Source organism: Hippoglossus stenolepis, chromosome 24, assembly GCF_022539355.2.
Source record: "Hippoglossus stenolepis isolate QCI-W04-F060 chromosome 24, HSTE1.2, whole genome shotgun sequence".
Taxonomy (NCBI): Eukaryota; Metazoa; Chordata; class Actinopteri; order Pleuronectiformes; family Pleuronectidae; genus Hippoglossus; species Hippoglossus stenolepis.
In genome coordinates this window covers 4,186,334-4,206,008 of record NC_061506.1, presented here as the reverse complement: position 1 = coordinate 4,206,008, position 19,675 = coordinate 4,186,334, and the positions used below count along the sequence as shown (strand labels likewise).

General features: G+C 43.7%; 1 protein-coding gene across 1 annotated transcript in view; it reads left to right on the top strand.

Annotated features, from left to right (window-relative positions):
* LOC118103137 (gamma-aminobutyric acid receptor subunit gamma-3) overlaps nucleotides 1-19,675 on the top strand; it is a 61,791-nt gene that overhangs the window by 37,550 nt on the left and 4,566 nt on the right. Inside the window, exons 5-8 of the mRNA XM_035149742.2 lie at nucleotides 341-472; nucleotides 3,168-3,250; nucleotides 7,498-7,635; nucleotides 12,244-12,396. Of these exons, the coding sequence (XP_035005633.1) occupies nucleotides 341-472; nucleotides 3,168-3,250; nucleotides 7,498-7,635; nucleotides 12,244-12,396 (506 nt within the window). The remainder of the gene's footprint in view (nucleotides 1-340; nucleotides 473-3,167; nucleotides 3,251-7,497; nucleotides 7,636-12,243; nucleotides 12,397-19,675) is intronic.

The following is a 19,675-nucleotide window of genomic DNA, read 5'->3' as shown; positions in this document are numbered from 1 at the left end:
TGTTGTAAATCAACTGTGACTCCAGGACTCAGCTGCGAGCGTCTTTCTTTCCACTGGAGCAACTGTTGTGTTTCCACATTTTCATACTGTGAACATCTCATTCCAGAACAATATTATTCTCTCTCTCTCAGGAAGAAGCTTGTAATTAATGGAATCAATTGATTGATGTGCTTTGTTTCCCCCGTGCCGCCCTGGTATTTTATTAACCTCTTATTGGGGAGCGGCGCTGCCTCGTGGTTCTCATAGAAATCTGAGGGAATTCAGCAGCAATCATCCCTGACTCTGCTTCTCCGCTCGCTCTGTGTAGATACAAATATTCCTCTGTCTTTCATTTAACCAGCAATATGGTGGGTTTGATCTGGCTGCCCGACACCATCTTCAGGAACTCCAAGACTGCCGACTCTCACTGGATAACGACGCCCAATCAGCTGCTGCGGATCTGGAACAACGGGAAAATACTCTACACACTGAGGTAACAAAAGAAATACTCTATAGCTTGATTTCTTCGCAGGAGTCAGTGGAAACATACATTTGGAGCAAAAGGGTCCGAGCAGGGTCAGAGCGTATCTAACGTTGATCACGAATTAGCCTCAATGCAACGTGCTTTTAGTCCTAATCAGAGTGAGTGCACTTTAACCCCTGATGGCCAAAAGCAGTATTACAAAAACAAATTAAAACTTCACTTTCTTTCAGGCCTCCTGTAAACAGCATCTGACAGCAGCTCAGCAGTAGAGAGATGACACACAGGGGGAGGTTGTGTGTCCGTGTGCGAGCCGGTGTGTACTCGGCCTTATCACAAAATAACCGTCACAGTGTGTCTGTGTGCGCGGAGAAAAGAAGAAGAAATAACTACTCTCAGGATTCGAGTGGACAGGCTCTTTTTAAACTTGAGTGGCATCTGGGTTTATGAACCCTCAAGGTCTGACATGAGCTTTTTTTTTTTCTGTCTTGAGGATCCAATTTTACCTGCGTGTCCGGGGTTTCAAACTAGACCTCGGCCAAATAGCAAATATCACAACGAGTGTTTGTTTTTTCCGCCCCCTCGGGGGGGGAGCTCAGGTTCTGTCACCACGAGGCGAATAAATAAATAAATCCAATCAAAGTGTGCTAAAGTGACAGGCGCGCTAAAGTGTAAGGTTCCTCTCTGAGCATGTTATTTGACTGGCACATTTCACAAGAGATACTGATGCTTCACATCCTGAGCAGGAGGGAAAATGTGGCTTTTCAGACAAGCAGCTTCCATTTCTAAATATACGAAGCAAACGGGCTATATAAATAAAAACCTTCACATTATTACGTTAAATATAACTCATAATTACAGGGGGATGATGATTTGGACTGTTTGGACAGATAATAACACTGAACACTGAGGCATAAATATGATATGTAGCCCCAAGGTTTCAGTGTTTCTTACCTAATAGACTCTGCACTAAAGCAGCACTGATCAATATTTACACAATGATGATGGACGTGATGATTATGAGTCATTTTGAAAAGGGGGTCACTCATAATGACGGACAACACACAGAGAACATATCCTCCCGGTGCTGCTCTTCCCTTTCTGCCTCAGATCAGCTCATTGTGTTTGGTTTGCTCCTCAACACTGTTTCCGAGCTGCTGCAGCCGGCGACATGAGAAAGGCCCCGATAAGCCCGTTATGTGCGGCCTGACCTGAACCAAATGGCGGCCGAACGGACACAGCAACTCGCCGCTGAATGTATTGGCATTTAGCCGGCTAACAAACGAGAGGGAGAGTAAACACTGGACTCAGGGTTATCGTTGGGTTATCCAACCTCAACACTTTTCATGCACCAGCCGATCAAATCACGTTCAAGCAAACACTCAATTAAAAACTTGGTGCAGAAATAAACCCCAAAAATAATTCAGCCCCAATATTTCCTTTAATTTCAACACTTTTCTAAAGACCTCACGTTTTTTCTACTATGAAATGTTTTTGCTGATTTCATGAGAGCAACTTATCACATTTCTTTCTTATTGCGGTTTCGACAATGTTGAACCGCTGCTAAAAAAAGACGTCTCGTATTTACGACTGTAGTTTGATGTGGCAAAGAATCTGTGATGAACTTACATCTTGAGCAACAAAGACAAAAAAAAACTATTCTTCCAGCAGCCGACACAGCTGCTGGGGGGAGTGACTTCAAAAGATCAGCACACGATGGCTCCAAGAAAGACACAAACTCCTCTGAAGAAAATCCCTCTTCACAGCCACTAACTTCCCCCAAAATGTCTGGGTGTTAATAGCTAATTTCACTCCTACTAATGCGTGCCTCTGTGATGAATCTGAAAATTATCGTTTCATTAAAAGGATATTAAGTCCTGAGGAGGCGCGTGTTTGGGGGCGTATTCGCCGGATTCGCTCACGTCTGCTGTGTTTTGCCGCCGCTCGACTCTCTCTCCTCACTCCAGCTCCTCAGACTCGCCTCGGTTTGGTCGTCCCGGCCGCTGACAAGGACGGAGGCGAGCGTCTATATGCAAATTACGACCAGACATCATCTGCACTTTGCTCGCCAACAAACAAGACGAGCGAGGCGGCTGCCGCTTTGATTGAGACTCTGCTTTTGTCCCAACTCACTCGATTAATGAGAGTGGTCCAATTTGAATCAGGAACAAAGATGCAACACTCGTCTTTGTGAGGGTTTTACAGACGCTTTCGCATCCAGGGTAAATTAATTTCAGAACCATACAGTATATTAAAATAAGACTCTCACATCCAGGTTTATGTGTTGGATGTAAAAACAGATCCCCTGTGTCTTTGCCTCTGCAGAACATCTGGTGCCCTGACTTGTCCAGCGATCATAACCAAGTTCTCCTGTTCTCAGAAGCGTCCGTGCCTCTGGGCCTTGACCTATAACTTAATGCCATCTTTGCAAACACAGTTCTGTCATTTTTGAGGGATTTCACACATCAAACAAGCAACCGAGTGTGATCCTGCACCATCTGGTTTGAAGCCAGCGCTTCTCATTCTGTGGCACAAGAAGGAGAAGAAGAAAAAAAAAAAGGTGCATTATGTGATATAAGCAGTGATGAATACCGAGCACTCGCACCGTGTGCTTCATGAACCGCGAAATGAAGGATCTGAAGCGATTTCAGGGCCTCGAACGTCATTGTCTAAGTGCCTGTGCTTGTGTGTTTCTCTCCCTCTCCAGGATGACCATCAACGCAGAATGCCAGCTGCAACTCCATAATTTCCCAATGGACGAACACTCCTGTCCTCTCGTCTTCTCCAGCTGTGAGTATTGGCGATGAGCACACGCACACGCACACACACATGAATGCACACGGCCAAATATGCACATTTTCATGCATAGCAACGCCTACATATGCAACACCTGCCAAGCGCTGACGGGGTTTTAATAAAGAAGCAGATGACTTTAAAGTTAAGTCGACGTGTGATGCTACAGAAAAGCTGACCAGTTCCACCCGAGCTGGTATCACACCTGTGAGATGCAGACATTAGGGAGGACATGGGGATGGGGGCGCCCCAGTTTCAGTGGGAATCACTGATTAGGGAACTGGGGATTTCCTTCACACGGATATTTGTGAAAGCTGTTGAGAGAGGGGACAAGAAATCATCACATTTTAATTTATTTAAGTGGGGAACTGTCATGTTTTACAGATGTGGATTAAGGTGAAGAGAAGATCTACAAGTATGGAGCTTCTGTTTCAGGAATAAAAGACGTGTTTATCCCATAAGAGGAAGGAAATCTTGGTTATTGGAGTTAAAATTTGTAGAAAGTTGTAGAAAAACATTTCTTTATTCTTGGCTACTTCTGTCATATTGGTTTATTGCAGGTTAAGCCTAAAACACACCTGTAACGGCCTCTGCCGAGGAGGTTATGTTTTCACAGGCGTTTGTTTGTCTGATAGTTACTTAGCAGGATTGCCTGAGCACGACCTCAGGAAGAACCCAATTTCTTCACCTTTGTTTATCTCGGCGAGTGTTGGCGGAGGTGTGCGCCTGCTGCCCTTCGAGATAAGTCATGTCTCCTCTTGTATTGTGTGAAGCAGTGGAAGTTTGAGATTTAGCAGTTTTCTTTATCAATGTGTTTAAAGACGTTTCTCATAAACCCGAGAGTGAATCAAACAAAGAGAGAAACACAGATTTGATCTAGATTGCATTTGATTTAATTCAGAGATTTACAGAAAGGTTATTTGTCATCAGTGCCTATTTCTGTCTGCATATTTCACATCACATTACTCCTATGGACACAAAGAGTAGAACTGACTCCGTACACTCACAATCAGTACAGCCTCTACAGTCTGTAATGATAAAGCAAAGAATAGAGCAATGTATATAGAAATGGCATAATAATCAAAATTACATTTTCGGTTTGAGGCAGTAATTCGCGGCAGCAGGCTGCACTCACTGACCTGCACGTGTGTTATCTTAATGCATTCAATGGACAGACCTTCAGGAATCCACATGACTTCTCTGTTAAGCTCAGCGCGGCCAACCTGCTGCACCAGACAGACTCATTATCTACAGACTCGTTATCTACAGGCACATGTACAAAGCGGACGGCCTTTTGCTCACAGTCACCAAAGTGCTGCTCATTGTGGGAACCGTTGGGGCTTTCTAAAATCTAAGGTCTTGACCTGTTTTTTTGTTATGTTCTGACTCTTGAAATTGAACTGAATTGAAGACCTTTTACCTTGTTTAGATAAGTGCTTCACAAATAAAGTTATTATCATTATGATTATTATTGTTCCATTAACCATCACAGCCTCGTTATCTCACCCATTATCCTAAAAAGCACCAGTATCCCATTAGATTGCCCTCGACTGGTCATTCTTTCAGACCAGATTGCACTTCCGCTGCCTGACATAATTGAATTATGGTAATAATCATTACCTGCAGATGTCAGTATTTATCAGTGGCCTTTAATAACGGCCCCTATTGAGTATTGAGCCCATATACAATTTGCTCCCAGCGTTACGCGAGTGGATGTTAAAGCAGCGTATGTAGAGAAAGAGCTATCGACTGGAAATGGATTTCCATTATGTCTCAGCTCTTTGGGATGATTGGCGGTAATGCCCCCCCCCCCTGCCATGCTTTAAAAACAGCTGTAATTTGTCCATTTGACGTTGTCTTGGTTTTGAAAAGAGCAGCGCGGATGAGTCAACTTTTCCCCTGACATGTTCCAAAGAAAAACCACTTCCATCAGTCTCGATATATAACACAAGATGCTTTTAAGTGCAAAAGGAAAAGAGCAGAAAAGCAGCTGAGCAGCGAAGTGTTTGGACTCCGGTCCCCTCCGTCTGTTTTGCATGAACATGTTACACATTTCATGGCAGATGGTTTGCGAGATGAAGATCTGCTGAGGAGGAGGAGGAGGGAGCAGCAGACCAGAGGCGACTTATAATCCGTCTGAGTCATTGTACACCAGGGTGAGATCTGATAATGAAGCTGCAATTGGCCCTGGTTTTTTTCACCCGGTGTCTAAACACATAATGCTTTCTCACGCTCGCTCTCTCTCTCTCCCTGGTAATGTATTGTGATATCTTAGAAGCCTAATGCACGAGGCTTTTCAAAAACATCGTGAAGCAAATTAAAAAAGTCTGCCCATTACGGCTGCAATCAATTTCATTCATCGAGACAGAGCATTATAAAAAAACACCGAACGCGATGAAGGTCCCTCTCGTCTTTCTCGTCAATTCTGATTTGTTTTTCTTGAGAGCAGACCTCGACCTGAAAGAAACCTGAAAGCATGTTGTGAATTCAGGGCTTTGTTTTATCAGTAGCTGTAGATGCACAGAATCAAAAACTCGAGTTCGGGATAAAAGCCATGAAAATGAAGCCTTTTGACTTTGATTCCAAACCCTGTCTATTGGGCTATATCGCTATTAACTTTACATTTTCACTGCACATATGTTTAAAGTCGTCTTCTAAATATCACGTTTTCAATACCGTTCCTTTAGCTTCTTGTCGATTAGCTTTCCATCTGAGTTGATGCTGCGAAATCAAGAGTTAACACAAACTGCAACTGAAGCTAATGGGAAAGTCGCCTCGCAGGTATTTGTTTTCAAACCAAAGTACTGGACGAATAAATGTTCCGACCAGTGGTGAAGCCAGAGGAACAGTAAGGGGATCAGCAATCTTTCTGAAAATAGTTTTTATTCAATAGAATCATGAAAAGCAGGGACAAGTGTTTAAACAGAATGTCCTCCATATGTTTGCACGCTGCAGGTAGATAATTAAATGAGCTTCAGAGTTTGGAAAATCACATAGAACTATTCAAAAGCACCCACATGAAGTAAAAACCAGTGTAGCCACAAAATGCAATATGTTTTAAAAGTTGAAGTAAGTGTGGCATGAGGCGTAGTGCATGAGGCGTAAATTTCAGTTCCAAATAACAGTGTTGCAGATGTAATTTGAGGGTGCAATGTATTTTTGGATAGTCAATAGTCAACCACCCAAGGGGCCGGTGTTGTTTCGTCAGATGAGACGGTGCTTACCTGTGATATGAGCTCAGAAACACTGCGTTACAGTATCTCTAGCAAGTGGCCCCCAGGAAAATACACAGATAACTCCCAGAATGCATTGCACAGTGGTAACGAAGCTAACGAGCGAGCTAACAATACAACAGCAAGAGCGGAACAAGCTGAAACACGTGGACACAAATGTCCCTCAGCTTCTTTGCTTGGAGGACAGAGCTAAAGCAGCCGTGGCAAATTGTAATTTATAGCATCTGGTGGCAGGATGTCACTTCAGGGGGCTTTTAAAGGGATGAAATATGATAAACATTTCCTAGATATGAAGATGCACTGGTCACTCAATGGTAATACAGTTTGCAGTAAAGATAATTGCGTAAACACACCGAGGGAAATACGACGGCGAGGATGTTAGCCATCTATATTTAGAGTAAATCCTGGTGATTGCTCTTGGTTATAAAAGCGTTTTACATAATTTGTCTGCTTTCCACAACAAGGTTTGCCACCTGCTCATTAACACTGTCACTCACTTTACTTTGAAAAATGTTAAATTGCTTGAATCATGTCAAACGAGCTCCGCTTGATTTTTCACACAGGAGAGCTGTCGAAATTCAAACTTCCTCTTTTATGTGGAGCTGCTTCAGCCAGTGTTCAGTAGGTTTGTCACAGAGTCTGTCTCACAAAATTAGACTGGGAAAAAAAAAGCCATTTCATTTTTCTTTAAAGTGACCAATCGACATGTAGATACAGGTGAAATGATCACGATTGTTCTACTACTGGATGAAAACTGTATCGAGTGTTAGAGTGAATATTTGTTCACAGCACATTCCAGGCAAACAAGTTAACAGTAATTGCTCAGTGGGTCTGCAGTCCGCTGATTTGCTTATGAAAACTTTCTGTATAAATTTGTATAAATCATGCATAAGTCAGGTATAAATCATGCATATAATAAAAAAAAAAAACTGCATTGCTGCATTACTCCTTCCTGTATTCGTTGCCTTGGACTTTTATCTGTGTTTTTCGCTCTCTGCGTGTGTTTTCCAGACGGATACCCCAGAGACGAGATCGTGTACAAGTGGAAGCGAAACTCCGTGGAGACCTCAGACCAGAAGTACTGGAGGCTGTACCAGTTCGACTTCATGGGGCTCAGAAACACCACAGACGTGCTCACGACGACAGCAGGTGAGAGACGCGGCGAGGAGAGGTCAAGAAGAGGCGTCGGGCGCTCGCCCTCGCCTCTTTCCTCCCCCGCTTCTTCCCCCCCCGAACATATGGAGAAGCCAGAGGTCAGTCATGGCTGCTGACTCGCCGCTCGAGCCGGCAGAGTCTCGCTCGCTCGAGAATGACCTTTGCGCAGGTCAACATTAGCACCGTGCCCGTAAATGAAATCATATAAGTACAACCTCAAAGCTCGTATGATTCCCCCCCAGGGTGCTCGGGCAAATAGGTTTTTACACTGACATTAATCATCAAGATTAAAGATTAAAAAGGAAGTTTAATTATTCAATCCTTTTCTCCTTCTCTCCCCCCCTCCCCCCTCTCATGCTCTCAGTGCAGTTATTAGGGTGTTTGTGTTCTTTGATGGTTTCATCTGGAGGGAAGCTGCTGCTCCAACAGGTGCCAGTAGATTTATACCACAAACCGGCCCCGAGTGGACACAACACAGAGTCTAATGGCTTTGTGTAATTGTTAACCCCTATTAACCTTGTTTATGAGTTGCGCATATTCCCCTTTTCCTTTGTGTTGCACGGTCTTTTGTCTTTTCGAGAGGCGTCCTCGGATCTACATAATGTGTCCTGATTCAGCTTTCCAAGAGCTGAACCTCCGTTCATGAATATTCGAGGAACACGAGTGCTTGGCGCGATAAAGAGACGGATAACGGAGAGCGGGGAAATTATTAAGGAGCTCAGTGGAAATTAGTTGTGGCACTTAATTCTGTTTTTTTACAGTAGCTGAATCAAATAGAAACATCCTTCTTTCTAACTGGCGACATTAGGAGGTTGTGGAGGCAGCATTTCTCCACCTCACTCCCAACCCTCCCATTGGGAATAAGGTTGGAGCTTCCTGTTTGGGTTTAATTAGAAATGGCCGTCGCCTCTTTGTGTTCCTGATCACCAGAAACCCAAATGACAGATGAGCGCTCTCATCTCCAGACACGTTGATGGCCTTATAAATTACATGTTTTCCTGGACCCCCGCTGCATCGTCAAAAAACACAGGCAAACTAATTTTCTGCTGAAATGCTTCCAGAGCAACGGCAAACCTACACATCTACCTCATGCTGTTCAGGAAAATTAGCCGTTTTCTCATTTATTACCTCGTTTCTTGTTCCTGATTCACTTGCCGGAGCTCACTCTCCACACGCATGATGATTAGATTCCCGGCTAAAAATACCTATGATTAATTTACATCATGACAAACTTCGAAAGTGCTGCGCTTCTCTTCCCTTCCTCGCTCTCCCTGATTTCCCTGCTTTGTCCTTCATCCCTCATAAACACTTGAGGTACGGGGCTGTTTTAACGAGGACAGAGTGGACAGATCCCGGTCCGCAGCGCCGCTGGGGACCCCCCCGATCTCAAATCCACCGTCGTTATCAATTCAGCAGCGTCCTCTTCAAAAGGCCCCGATGTGGAATCCCAAACGCTCTCAGTGCTTTGTTCTACGGTCCCATCGCAATATCCCCAAAAGCTTCCATTATGCCCTGTTCTGCTGTTAATAGCAGAAATGCTGGTGTTCTGCCTTTTTCTTTCTTTATATGTCAAAGCAGAGAAATATTTCAAATGCCTGTTAGTGAAGAATGTGAAATGACCCCGTGCTGTGACTACACCATGTTTGATAATGCTGATATACTATTTATGTAATATTATATGTAATAGTATTCTACTTATTGTGATGATATCTATTAAAGTCGAGAATATAGTTGGAATATTGCATTAAGTTGTAATTTAACATGAACAAAAAGTAGTAGAAAATAGTTTTTATTTAGGGTTATGAATTAAGCTGTTCTTATTTACATATATTTATGTTTTTATCCTAAGAAAAAAATGATCTGAGTAATAGTGACTGAAACGCAGCCCATTAAAACTACAGTGCAAAGTTAGAAACGTCCTCATATACAAGTTGTTTTCGCGACATCGCTGCAGTCGTGTCGGTTCATCGAGGACGGAAGCAGCCGCAGCATTTCATTAATGAAACTGTTTCGCCCGGAAGACTTTCTTTTGTTTTCTGGCAGTTTCCAAACAGAAAGCAGACCTGACGCTGCAACATGACAGAGTGTGTGGACAGGTTTATAGCGGGGCTACTGGGACTAATGGGTATTCTGTGAACAGAGGGGCTGTTAGTGTCCTAACAGAAGGTAAACAGAGTTACAGCAGAGAAGTCACCACACTGCAGATACAGAGATAGTCCATCAGGGAGTGTGCATCATTTGCGAGAATAATATTGGAGAAATGATCATTGCATCGTGTATTTTATAGTTATTAATGTATATTCATATTGTCACAAGCGCTATATCATTATATAAAGCACTATATAAAGATGGACGATGCATCTCCAACAACTTTCCAGAAATGAAGCCAAAATATAAAGGATATAAACGCTGCCATCTTGTGCACAGGAAGCCAGAGTGTGGATCGGGGGGTTGAGCCCCGGTAGAACAGACCCTCCGCTGCACCCTCTGGACCAAAGGGCTTTCATTGAGGGTATAGTTTTCTATAGTGTATGAGCGAGGATGTCAGTATCGATCTTTTGTGGCAGGAAGCTCTGGACAGAATTCAGATGCGTCGACCACAGCCTGAACAAATCTTTAAAGTTTTCAGCCAATAGCAGCGCTGGAGAGACGTGTCTGGGACCCGGTGTCCTTCATCGACTGAAGCTCCTGTTGTTTCTGCACTTTCAGCTCCTCCTTACAGTGGAACGTGTTGTGTAGCAGAACTCATTCTAAAGCTGCAAACATCTGGCTTTTTAGTGGCAACGCCTGCAAATCAAACGCTACCAAAGATCCTGCAGAGCCATCCCATAATGTTATACAACCGATGATGCGAGACAGAACTCGTAAACAATGGATATATCAAGCAAATGCTTTTTTACAGTGAAACAACTTGCACTGTAACTTGAGGCGTCCTCAGTCCTGATGGACCAGTGCCTACTGCTATGTCCAAAAATATCTTGTTGTCTGACAGTACTCTGCTCCCAGCTTTGTTCCGTGAACACTTCTCCAAATCACATGTGCCTCAAAACAGCCCTTGACATCCACAAAAACTTTAAACTTTTATGTTCTGCACCGGCACATATTAGAAACTGTGAGAGTGATAAACACTCCTCTGCACCAGTTTCACCGAGACTCTTTCTTCGTTCCACTGATGTGAGGTTCAGCTGCAAGCGGAGGAGGTTTTTCTTCTTCAAATGTTTTTATCCAACTCAACATCCTTTTCTCAGAAATACCTGAGTGGCCGAAAGCCTCACTGGTATTTTATGTAATGCTCTTCAGATGCATAGAACTTTGTCGAGGCTGCACGAACAATGGCTTTTGTTCCCCGGGTGTCGCAGCTCAATATCCCTGCTGCTGTCAATCAAAATGCTTCTAAACATCTGCACACTATTAAAGAGGCAGCAGAATAATTTCTGTCTCTCTGTTTTGTTTTTGTTCAGGTTAGAGAGAAGTGTTTTCTTTTATTTAATCTCACCGTTTCTCCCCTGATTCCAATCTATCACACAAGACACTTCCTGATATTTAGTTTGACCAGAGAGTTTATCACCTTTCTGCTACACAGGCACAGTCCTAATTAAAGTTACTGCGAGACCTTAAATGTTATAGCACAGCTCTAAAACACGTTTGACTGTGTCATTATAAAACTGGGCTGACAACGCTCTTAGACGGTTTTAGCTCAACACAACCCGAGTTCCCCAGGGATCCCTCCTCGGCTCCTGGCGGTTTTTTCCGCAAACGCTTCACCTAGATTCTGCTCATCCCAAAACCTAACATACAGATCTGTGGATGTTATACAATCGGCTGAGTAATGTGCTGACTGTCACGGCTCTCTAATAAAGTGTGTAGAGTCTGCTGAAAAATGTGGGTCTGGCCTGTGTTTTGATGACCACGTTAAGAGAACAGCGGGAACTAGCTCCCAGCTACATTTCAGCCAGTGTGCTGAGTCAGATCCTCGGGGATGGTCTGTAGTTTATAAAGAAGGAAGAAAAGTGTAATTTCCAAAATAGCAGGGTCACCTTACAACACAATGAGCAATTTTGCAGCTCGAAACGGGTCAATTTCCGGCTGGAAAATTGCTGTTTTTGTAATGTCGCCATATGAATAGTGGGAAGGAGAAATCTGAGGCTTGTGTTCATTTGTGGTTTTTTTACTCATGGGGGTCCAGTGGCATCGCACACCAGCTTGTAACAAGAACAAATCACACATTGGATTGAGTTATGATTGTTATTCGGTAACAGAGCTGTGCAATCCTGTGTTAGAGCGCTGAAGCATCACACTGAACCTGATGCTGGACTGCGCGACATGTAATGTGGCTCCGCGGAGCTTCGTGCCAGAACAGATCCCCTTGGAAAATGTGTCACAGGAAGAATAGAGAAATAGAAAACTTAAACTAAAAGCTGCAAAAGTAAGGAACTAACTTTCGCATTTGGAGCCAGAGTCAGCGCTCTAGCGATTGACCTATACCGCAGCCAGCCACTAGGGGGTGATTGAGATTCACCTGTTAGATATTAACTCAACTAAACAACCTTAATAATGAAGAAAACTTAAAAAATTAATCTCTGCCATTCTCCCTCTCAACAGGTGACTACATATTGATGACGGTGTACTTTGACCTCAGCAGACGGATGGGCTACTTCACCATCCAGACCTACATCCCCTGCATCCTGACCGTGGTCCTCTCCTGGGTCTCCTTCTGGATCAAGAGCGACGCTACGCCTGCAAGAACGGCCCTAGGTACACAGCAGCACCACCCATGCAGCTCTGCGGGGAGCTATTGGGAGCAGCACTTAAAATTTTCAAAAAAAGCCTTATGTAACTATCATTTGGGAGCAGTGATTTGTTGCAATACTTTCTCGCCTTTCTGTTTCACCCCCCACAAAAACACGGCAGATAATTCCTTCCTCGCCTGTGAAAGATCAGTGTTTTTGTGCTTTAATTGAAGTGTTGGGAATACTTTCACAAGAGGATATAAAATGTCCTGCCGCAGCTCATTCAGGCTGCATGAGCGTAATGTGGGGGGAAATGAATCGGAAGTCGCTGGCAGGATTCGATAATTCCTGTTCAATCTGGGCTGCGACAGCTTGAAAGCAGAAGCGATAATATCTTTCTTTTTTGATTGGTAAATGCAATATTATGAGTCAGTCTCTGTCGCCGCAGTCATTACCAGCAAAGGCAGTTTTATTACTGGAATATTTGCACTTCACTGAGCAGTGCTGTGGAATGAAGGACAACAAAAGAAGAGAAATGTGTGTGTCTGTCTCTATGCATGTGCGACTGTATCACATCTTGAACATCTTTATGTCCCATCAGTGCTTGTGGCTTGTTTTTCATAACTCTTGTGAAATCGTATTTTTTCTTTGCATGACTTGACAGTTGCTTTGCATTATCTTCCTCCCCCCCCGCCCACCGCTGCATGCCCGACCATTAGTTCATTTGATTTCCTGTGGATGATGATGTTGTGCACGGTGCTCATGGTTTCCTGTTTAAGCTGAAATTCAAGGTGAGTTCCTTATATAAAAGATTGATGTTTCAAATGATCCTGTAAATAGTAATTTGACTTCTTTGAGTTTACAGTTTCATTTTGCTTCAGGATTATAAGTGAGGAGGAACAAGACGATGTTTTACCTACACGATATATTTTGGATTTCTAAATTTAAAGGCAACTTAAGGAGAAATGTGAGTGGGGTTTCAAAGTGAAAACATTGGATTGGTTTAATATGAATGGTAAACACGGGGGTCTCACTCACGACCTCGGAGAGAAACAACACAGAGCGGCCGACCAAAAAACAGGAAGCGGTTGCCGAGAAGGCAATTAACCTCAAATCTGTAGGGCTCAGAAACAACAGAGACACATGACATTTAACTGAAAGATCAATTAAAGACTTACAATCCAACATGGACTCCTAAGAGACTCCTGCAGTACTGATCGGGGGCGAGGTCCCAGGGGAAGCACGAGATCGACCAAATGGAAAAAACTAACTTAGAGCCCTTGGATGTACAGAAGTGAGAAAAGTATTTGACTAGTACAGTGACTTTGAAGTTTGGTCCAGGTACAATCCACTAACATGGAGGAGGTGGGATATATGACCTATGCTGCAGCCAGTGGTGATAGAGACGCTTTGGGAAATCTAGTCTGGGAATGGTTGCTCATCTCTTCTCCTGCTCACATGGTTTCACACTCACGAGCTAGGAAGCCCCCAAATACCCCCGTTGGTAATACTTGTTGAAGAGGGAAAGACCAAACTCATTAAACTCCACCACCCAAATTTTCTCACTTGACCCAAGAGCTCAAATCGTGCCGACTCCACCAACCTCCCACTACCTCCACTGCTGCTGTCACTTGAATTGAGCCGGCGCACACAACTCGGGGGTACTTTAATTCCACTCCATCCCCGCTGCCCTTCATCAGCCTGCCAGAGAGCCAATATCACAGAAGGTCATCTGGAACATCTCTGTGGCAATAAAGAAGTTATATTGAAGTTCTGTCCGTCGCTATCGCTCCAAGCCAAGAGCCCGGAGAAAGAAAACTTAACCGAGAGCCGAACAATAAAGCCGTCTAATGTTATATTGAATCCAGTGATAAGCGAGCATTATTGCCCACGCATGTGCTGGACCAAATGGAGCCTCCCCTCTTTGTGCCTTCGCTAATGCGAGCCGATCGTAATGAGAGACTGTTGAGTTGAGCTCAGTTTACCTTTTGCCGTTAAGCTGATGAAAGCTGACGTGATGACAGCTGAACATCAAACCCCCCCAAAAAAAATATCTTGAAGAGAGAGACACAACAACACCACCCAGGTTTTTTATTTCCAGAGTGTGGTGAGGAATGTGTTTGAAGGAGCGGCGGATATGTGCTTAACTATCTCGCACATCATCAAGAGCTATTTAATTTGTTTTAATCCATCAGACACCTCTGTTTGGAAATAAGAAGGATCTTATATGCTGCTGCGGCTGTTACCTAATCACAGTGTGTGTGTGTGTGTGTGTGTGTGTGTGTGTGTGTGTGTGTGTGTGTGTGTGTGTGTGGCCGTCTTGCTCTCCATCACTCTGTCAACCCGTCTGTCTGCTGACAACCAAAGGCAGGCAGAGCGTACAGTACGTGGGTGGCGGTGTGCTACATGACCAAAGGCAGTAAAAGCCTTGTGATCTCCCCCAGACAACAGGTAGCGCGGAGCAGCAAGCTGTCCCGGTCCTGATAAACATCCCCATTCAGCCCGACAACAGAAAGTCAGTTAGCCTTTCTTCTCTAGTACATTGCCCCCGTTTTTCAGGTCGGCCCGAGACCTGATCCCCAGGCTGAAAGGGAGAGAGCGGAGATAAGAGGAAGGGACGCGAGTGTAAAGCAAAGTGAAGGCCTCTTGGCAGGTAGCGGCAAGGACAAATGTCAGAAGGGGGAGGAGGGAGGATCAGTCGGATCGCGGAGAGGTTGAAATCCAAGGAAAAAGGAAAAGTAATGCAGCTCCTCCACGCTCCTGGGCTCTGTGCCTTGACAAGCCGCTAACATGTTCCAGGTGGTCTTTCCAAAGAGCTGTCACTCACACGCCGCTCGCTCAGCGACAGGAGGACGTTTGGATGGTAGCAGAGTGGAAGTAAGGGAGCTGAGCCCGGGTTGATTCCCATTAGACCTCAATCTCTGCAGCGCAGATGGATCTTGGCAGAGATACAGGGGGGTTGTTGGTGGGGAAGTAAACTCACCCCCCCGAGGCACAGTTGGTTCTGGAACCGGGGGGAATAACATCCATTATGATGGGTAATGGAGAATTTAACAATCTCAAAAGAAAATGTTTTATCTATGATGAGTAGTTTGATCCGTCCATCCATCATCTTGGCTGCAGTATAGCTCATAAATACAGATTCCTCCATGTTAGTGGATGGGACATGGTTATTTGATGCTATAAAAACAGGGTGAAACATCCTGATTGACATCTGAGACCGACTTGCCCTGACCTGACAACTTCACACTATTTTCTCCTTTGCTTCTAACTCAAACTGGAATTCATGGTTTTACAAAAGAAGAAAAATCCTCAAAAGCCAAACAACACCTTCCTTTTTTTTTAGTCTTCTCAAATATTGTGCACCGCCGAGCAGCAAGCTCAACAGAAATAGCTTATTTCTCATGATATGAGTGTGATGGTGAAACATTTAAAAGCCCGACGCTTCCCTGCGAGCTGTCATTCACACAAACGCTTGTCAACGCCGATGTGTCTGCTCGGGTGACGGAGTTGACACTGCTCCCCGTGGGAAACCGACCAAGACGGCAGCGAGTAGGAGACGGGGGCTCGTCTTGAACTCAGGAGGAGTCTAAATCGAGTGTTATAACTCTGTGTATAACTCTGTTTTTCTTAGACGCGACTCGTGTGTTTCTGAGACGCGTCTGATGGCAGCAGCCTCAACTTCCAACCACATAAAGTAAAGTTAGCCGGGTCTATAGATACCAAACTGTCCGTCAGAAATGAAATGGCTGAGTGACTCAATTAGAAACTTACTGAGGCTGTTAAATCCCAAGTGTCTCGCTGGTCAGAAGGGACCGGGGAAGAGCCATCTGACTGATTACATGCATGGGAGACGTGGCTTTAAGTCAAGGCCTCCACATTGTGCGTGAAACGCCGCTAATCAGATTAGATTGAAGTTGCCATGCGCGGCATTTTAACCTCAATCACTCGAGCATTAATTTTTAAACCATCAGTGTAATTACCATAAACAAACAAGGCTCGTGCAGAGGAGAGCGTCAGACTCGGTGTGCGCTGCCGCTTCACTTTGTGCTGTGGGCTCTTCACTTTTTAAAATAATACACTTCAACCGTTAAAGCTGCAATATTCCAATTCATCATGTCAGGACATTGCTGTGATCGCTGCTAATGATCCAGTGGGTTTTCAGAGGATCTACAGTCTATTGCTACTCATCAGAAAGTTTTAATTAACGGTTATTCTCCTAATTGACTCGTTTACGGATCATTTCCTCAATAAATTATTTCATTGCTTGTTAAAAAAGGCCCAACGTGATCTCCAAAGTTTACACATCAGAATATATTGTTCAAAAAGAGGATGAAGAGGATTAGTTACCAATTTCAACTCTATAATCTCTACAATATGAAGCCCGATGGACACGACCGACCTCCAGTGAACTGATGAACAAATCAAACATAATGATGTAAACAGTCAGAAACACTGTGTGGATTTTGTCTGTATTAGAAAATGGCAGATTGTATCCTGACAAACCTACAAGTATCTTAAAACAAGCTCACTCTGACTCAGTCGTCACGATGAAACCCAAACAGGCTCATGACCCGGCTACTGATCCCTAACTGTAGTCCTCAGTTCTCCTATTTATAGACGCTCCATGAACACAAGCGGAGGTCTGTTCCACCTGGTTTCCCCCTGGATACGCAGCAAAGGTCAACATCTGAAATGTTTGAGGCAACACCCCCATCACCACTCCACACGCATGACACAGGTTTATACCGGCTGCTGTGTTTTTTTTATCCGTGTTGCTGCGATTTACTCCGTCTGCTTTGTTCGGGCGTATGCACCGACTGGAACTTTTCTCACTTCTCGTTTTCCTGTCGGAAGATGTGAGACTCGTGTGCTGCTCAGATCGCCGGCGCAGACAGGAATCACCCGGTTGCCATGGCATCACGGAGCGACAATTCCCACCGAATGCACTAAACTGTGCAACAGACACACATGACCTTGATTTGAAATAGCAGCCCAAACTGTGAGCAGCCAGTGGGTAGCTTGTGAAGAGAAAAAAGGAAAAGGCAAAACAGTGGGGTCGATGCGCCTGCTGCTTTATCGAGCTCCCACTGTTTACAGTGCGCCGAGATTCGAACAGATAGTCCGATTTAAGGAATTAGAAGCACAGAGTTGTTCGTGTAACTATTGGTGCCTAAATCTAATGAGCGGAGGAAAAAGAGAAAGTCTAGACGAGCACTAGACCAGAGGAGGTAGCTTGAAATAGACGGGAGCAACTCGTCTCTATGGAAACCACAGGCGAAAACAGTGGCACACACTGCCATGAAAGACATGTAGGAGATGAGGATGAAAGAGGCAGAGAAGAGAGAGACGGAGGGAGAGAGAGAGAGGGGGAGAGAAAGGGACAGGGAGGGAGAGGAGGGGTGAGACGTGCCATGAAGACAAAGAGGGGTGGGGGGGGGAGACAGCGAGATCAGGAGAATGATGTGTGTTTGTCACAGCAGTAGATATCAATACCCCCAGTGGGCATCTCTCTTTAAAAGGATTGATTTAATTTCACCGAGACGACACAATATTCTCCTTTAAGGCTCCATGGGAGTAATTTCTCAAACGATGGCACTCAAGGCACAATTAAAAGTTCTCCCAGCTTCCAGGAGACGTGCACAAAGTGAAGAGTGCGAGCGACGGGAGGCTGCGTTCGTTTCTCTGTACGTGTCTGATGCTGAGCATGAATCAGCCTTAACTCACAAGTGCATGCTCAATCAGGGGGAATAATGATTTAACAAATACAAACACAAATTGTACAAATTGTACAAATACAAACTTATAATTATTCTACGTTTGTTTGTATAAAACTGATTGTATCTGTGAGGCTTTCCTGAATAAAGATAAAGAACCACATGATTGATAATCTGCTGATGAGAAAACTAAAGTCACACGTCATACAAATCCAACTAGAAATAAATTTAAAATATCTTCACAATATGCAAAAGTACCCATTGGACAGTAAACTACGCTAAACTGGCCCATAATTTAATAAATGTATGAAAATGTTTACGTCTACGTCCATTTTTATATTCAGTCTATGGTTGTAGGCAACATGGAGCCGGGTCAGTGTCGGCCTTTACTTTGACACATGGCCACTTGTGCATCAGCAGTCGACAGGCGTCTCCCTAAGTTAATTCCCAACTCGGCTATTACACAATTTCCAAATGGTTTGTGAGTTTTCACGACAGAAGTTGAGATAATGTGAGAGTCGCAGCCTCGGCTCCATCAGTCATCACTGTCATTAGGAGACAAGAGGACTGACGGGAGCCGCACCTCCCCAGAGACAAACTAATGACCCCGGTCTGTGCATCGGTCATAATGTGGCTTCACACGTCTAATATACGTTACAGGACATTTTGTGTCCAGGAGGAACTAGATTAAAAGCTGTGCACTGTACTGTAAACTTATATTTCTGTTCATCGTGTGTAGCTCGTAATATTTATTTTCACAAAATGAGCTCCATACATAGATTCACTCATTCTTAACTTAGAAAAATTACTTAGTTTTCTCTTTTACACAAAATACAGTGTTGATCTTGTTAATTTGGGAGAGTGATGCTGTGACTGATGAAGAAACGCATTATATTATTAACTTTTTATTATTTATCCTATTGACCATAGTTTATAAAACTAAAGTTTGCCATATTTAGTTCTAGGTGCTTTTAAATATACAGCTCTACTCTTCAGCAAAAACTTAACTTTTCTCATTATTGTCCAAAGAAACTAAAAGAAAATTAAAGAAATATTAATTTCCCTTAGGTTTCACTGTTTATGGAAATGTCATCTGCATCTAAAGATCTGAAATAACAGATACTTTCACTCACATTATACAGAATTCAATTAAAATCTGATTACAGGATCTTTTGATTCATTTGTAAAAAAAAGTATGAAATAAAATGGTGTTATTTTTTCAGGAAGGGTTTTGATTGCTGTCAGTTTTGTCCTTGAAGTCCCTGATAATCATCTTTCCAAACAAACACTACAAACAAAAAGAAGCTGTTTCAATTATTGTAAAATCCTTGAAAAACAATGTTAATTTGAACAACTCTCAGGTTTGGAGGTTTTAAAACTTTTAAAACTTTTGAATTCCCATCGCAGATTTACAGTTAACCAGTTTTTTCTTTTTTAACACCGTGCTTTCTGAGTTATGGCTGCGCTGCTTCAGCCAAATCAGAGTCGAGTCACGTTTCAGTCATGATGAGGTGGCAGGATTTGCCTCCTAATTCGCATGTGGCTCCACTGTCCTTAACCCACAAATCCATTTCTCACATTTGCTGG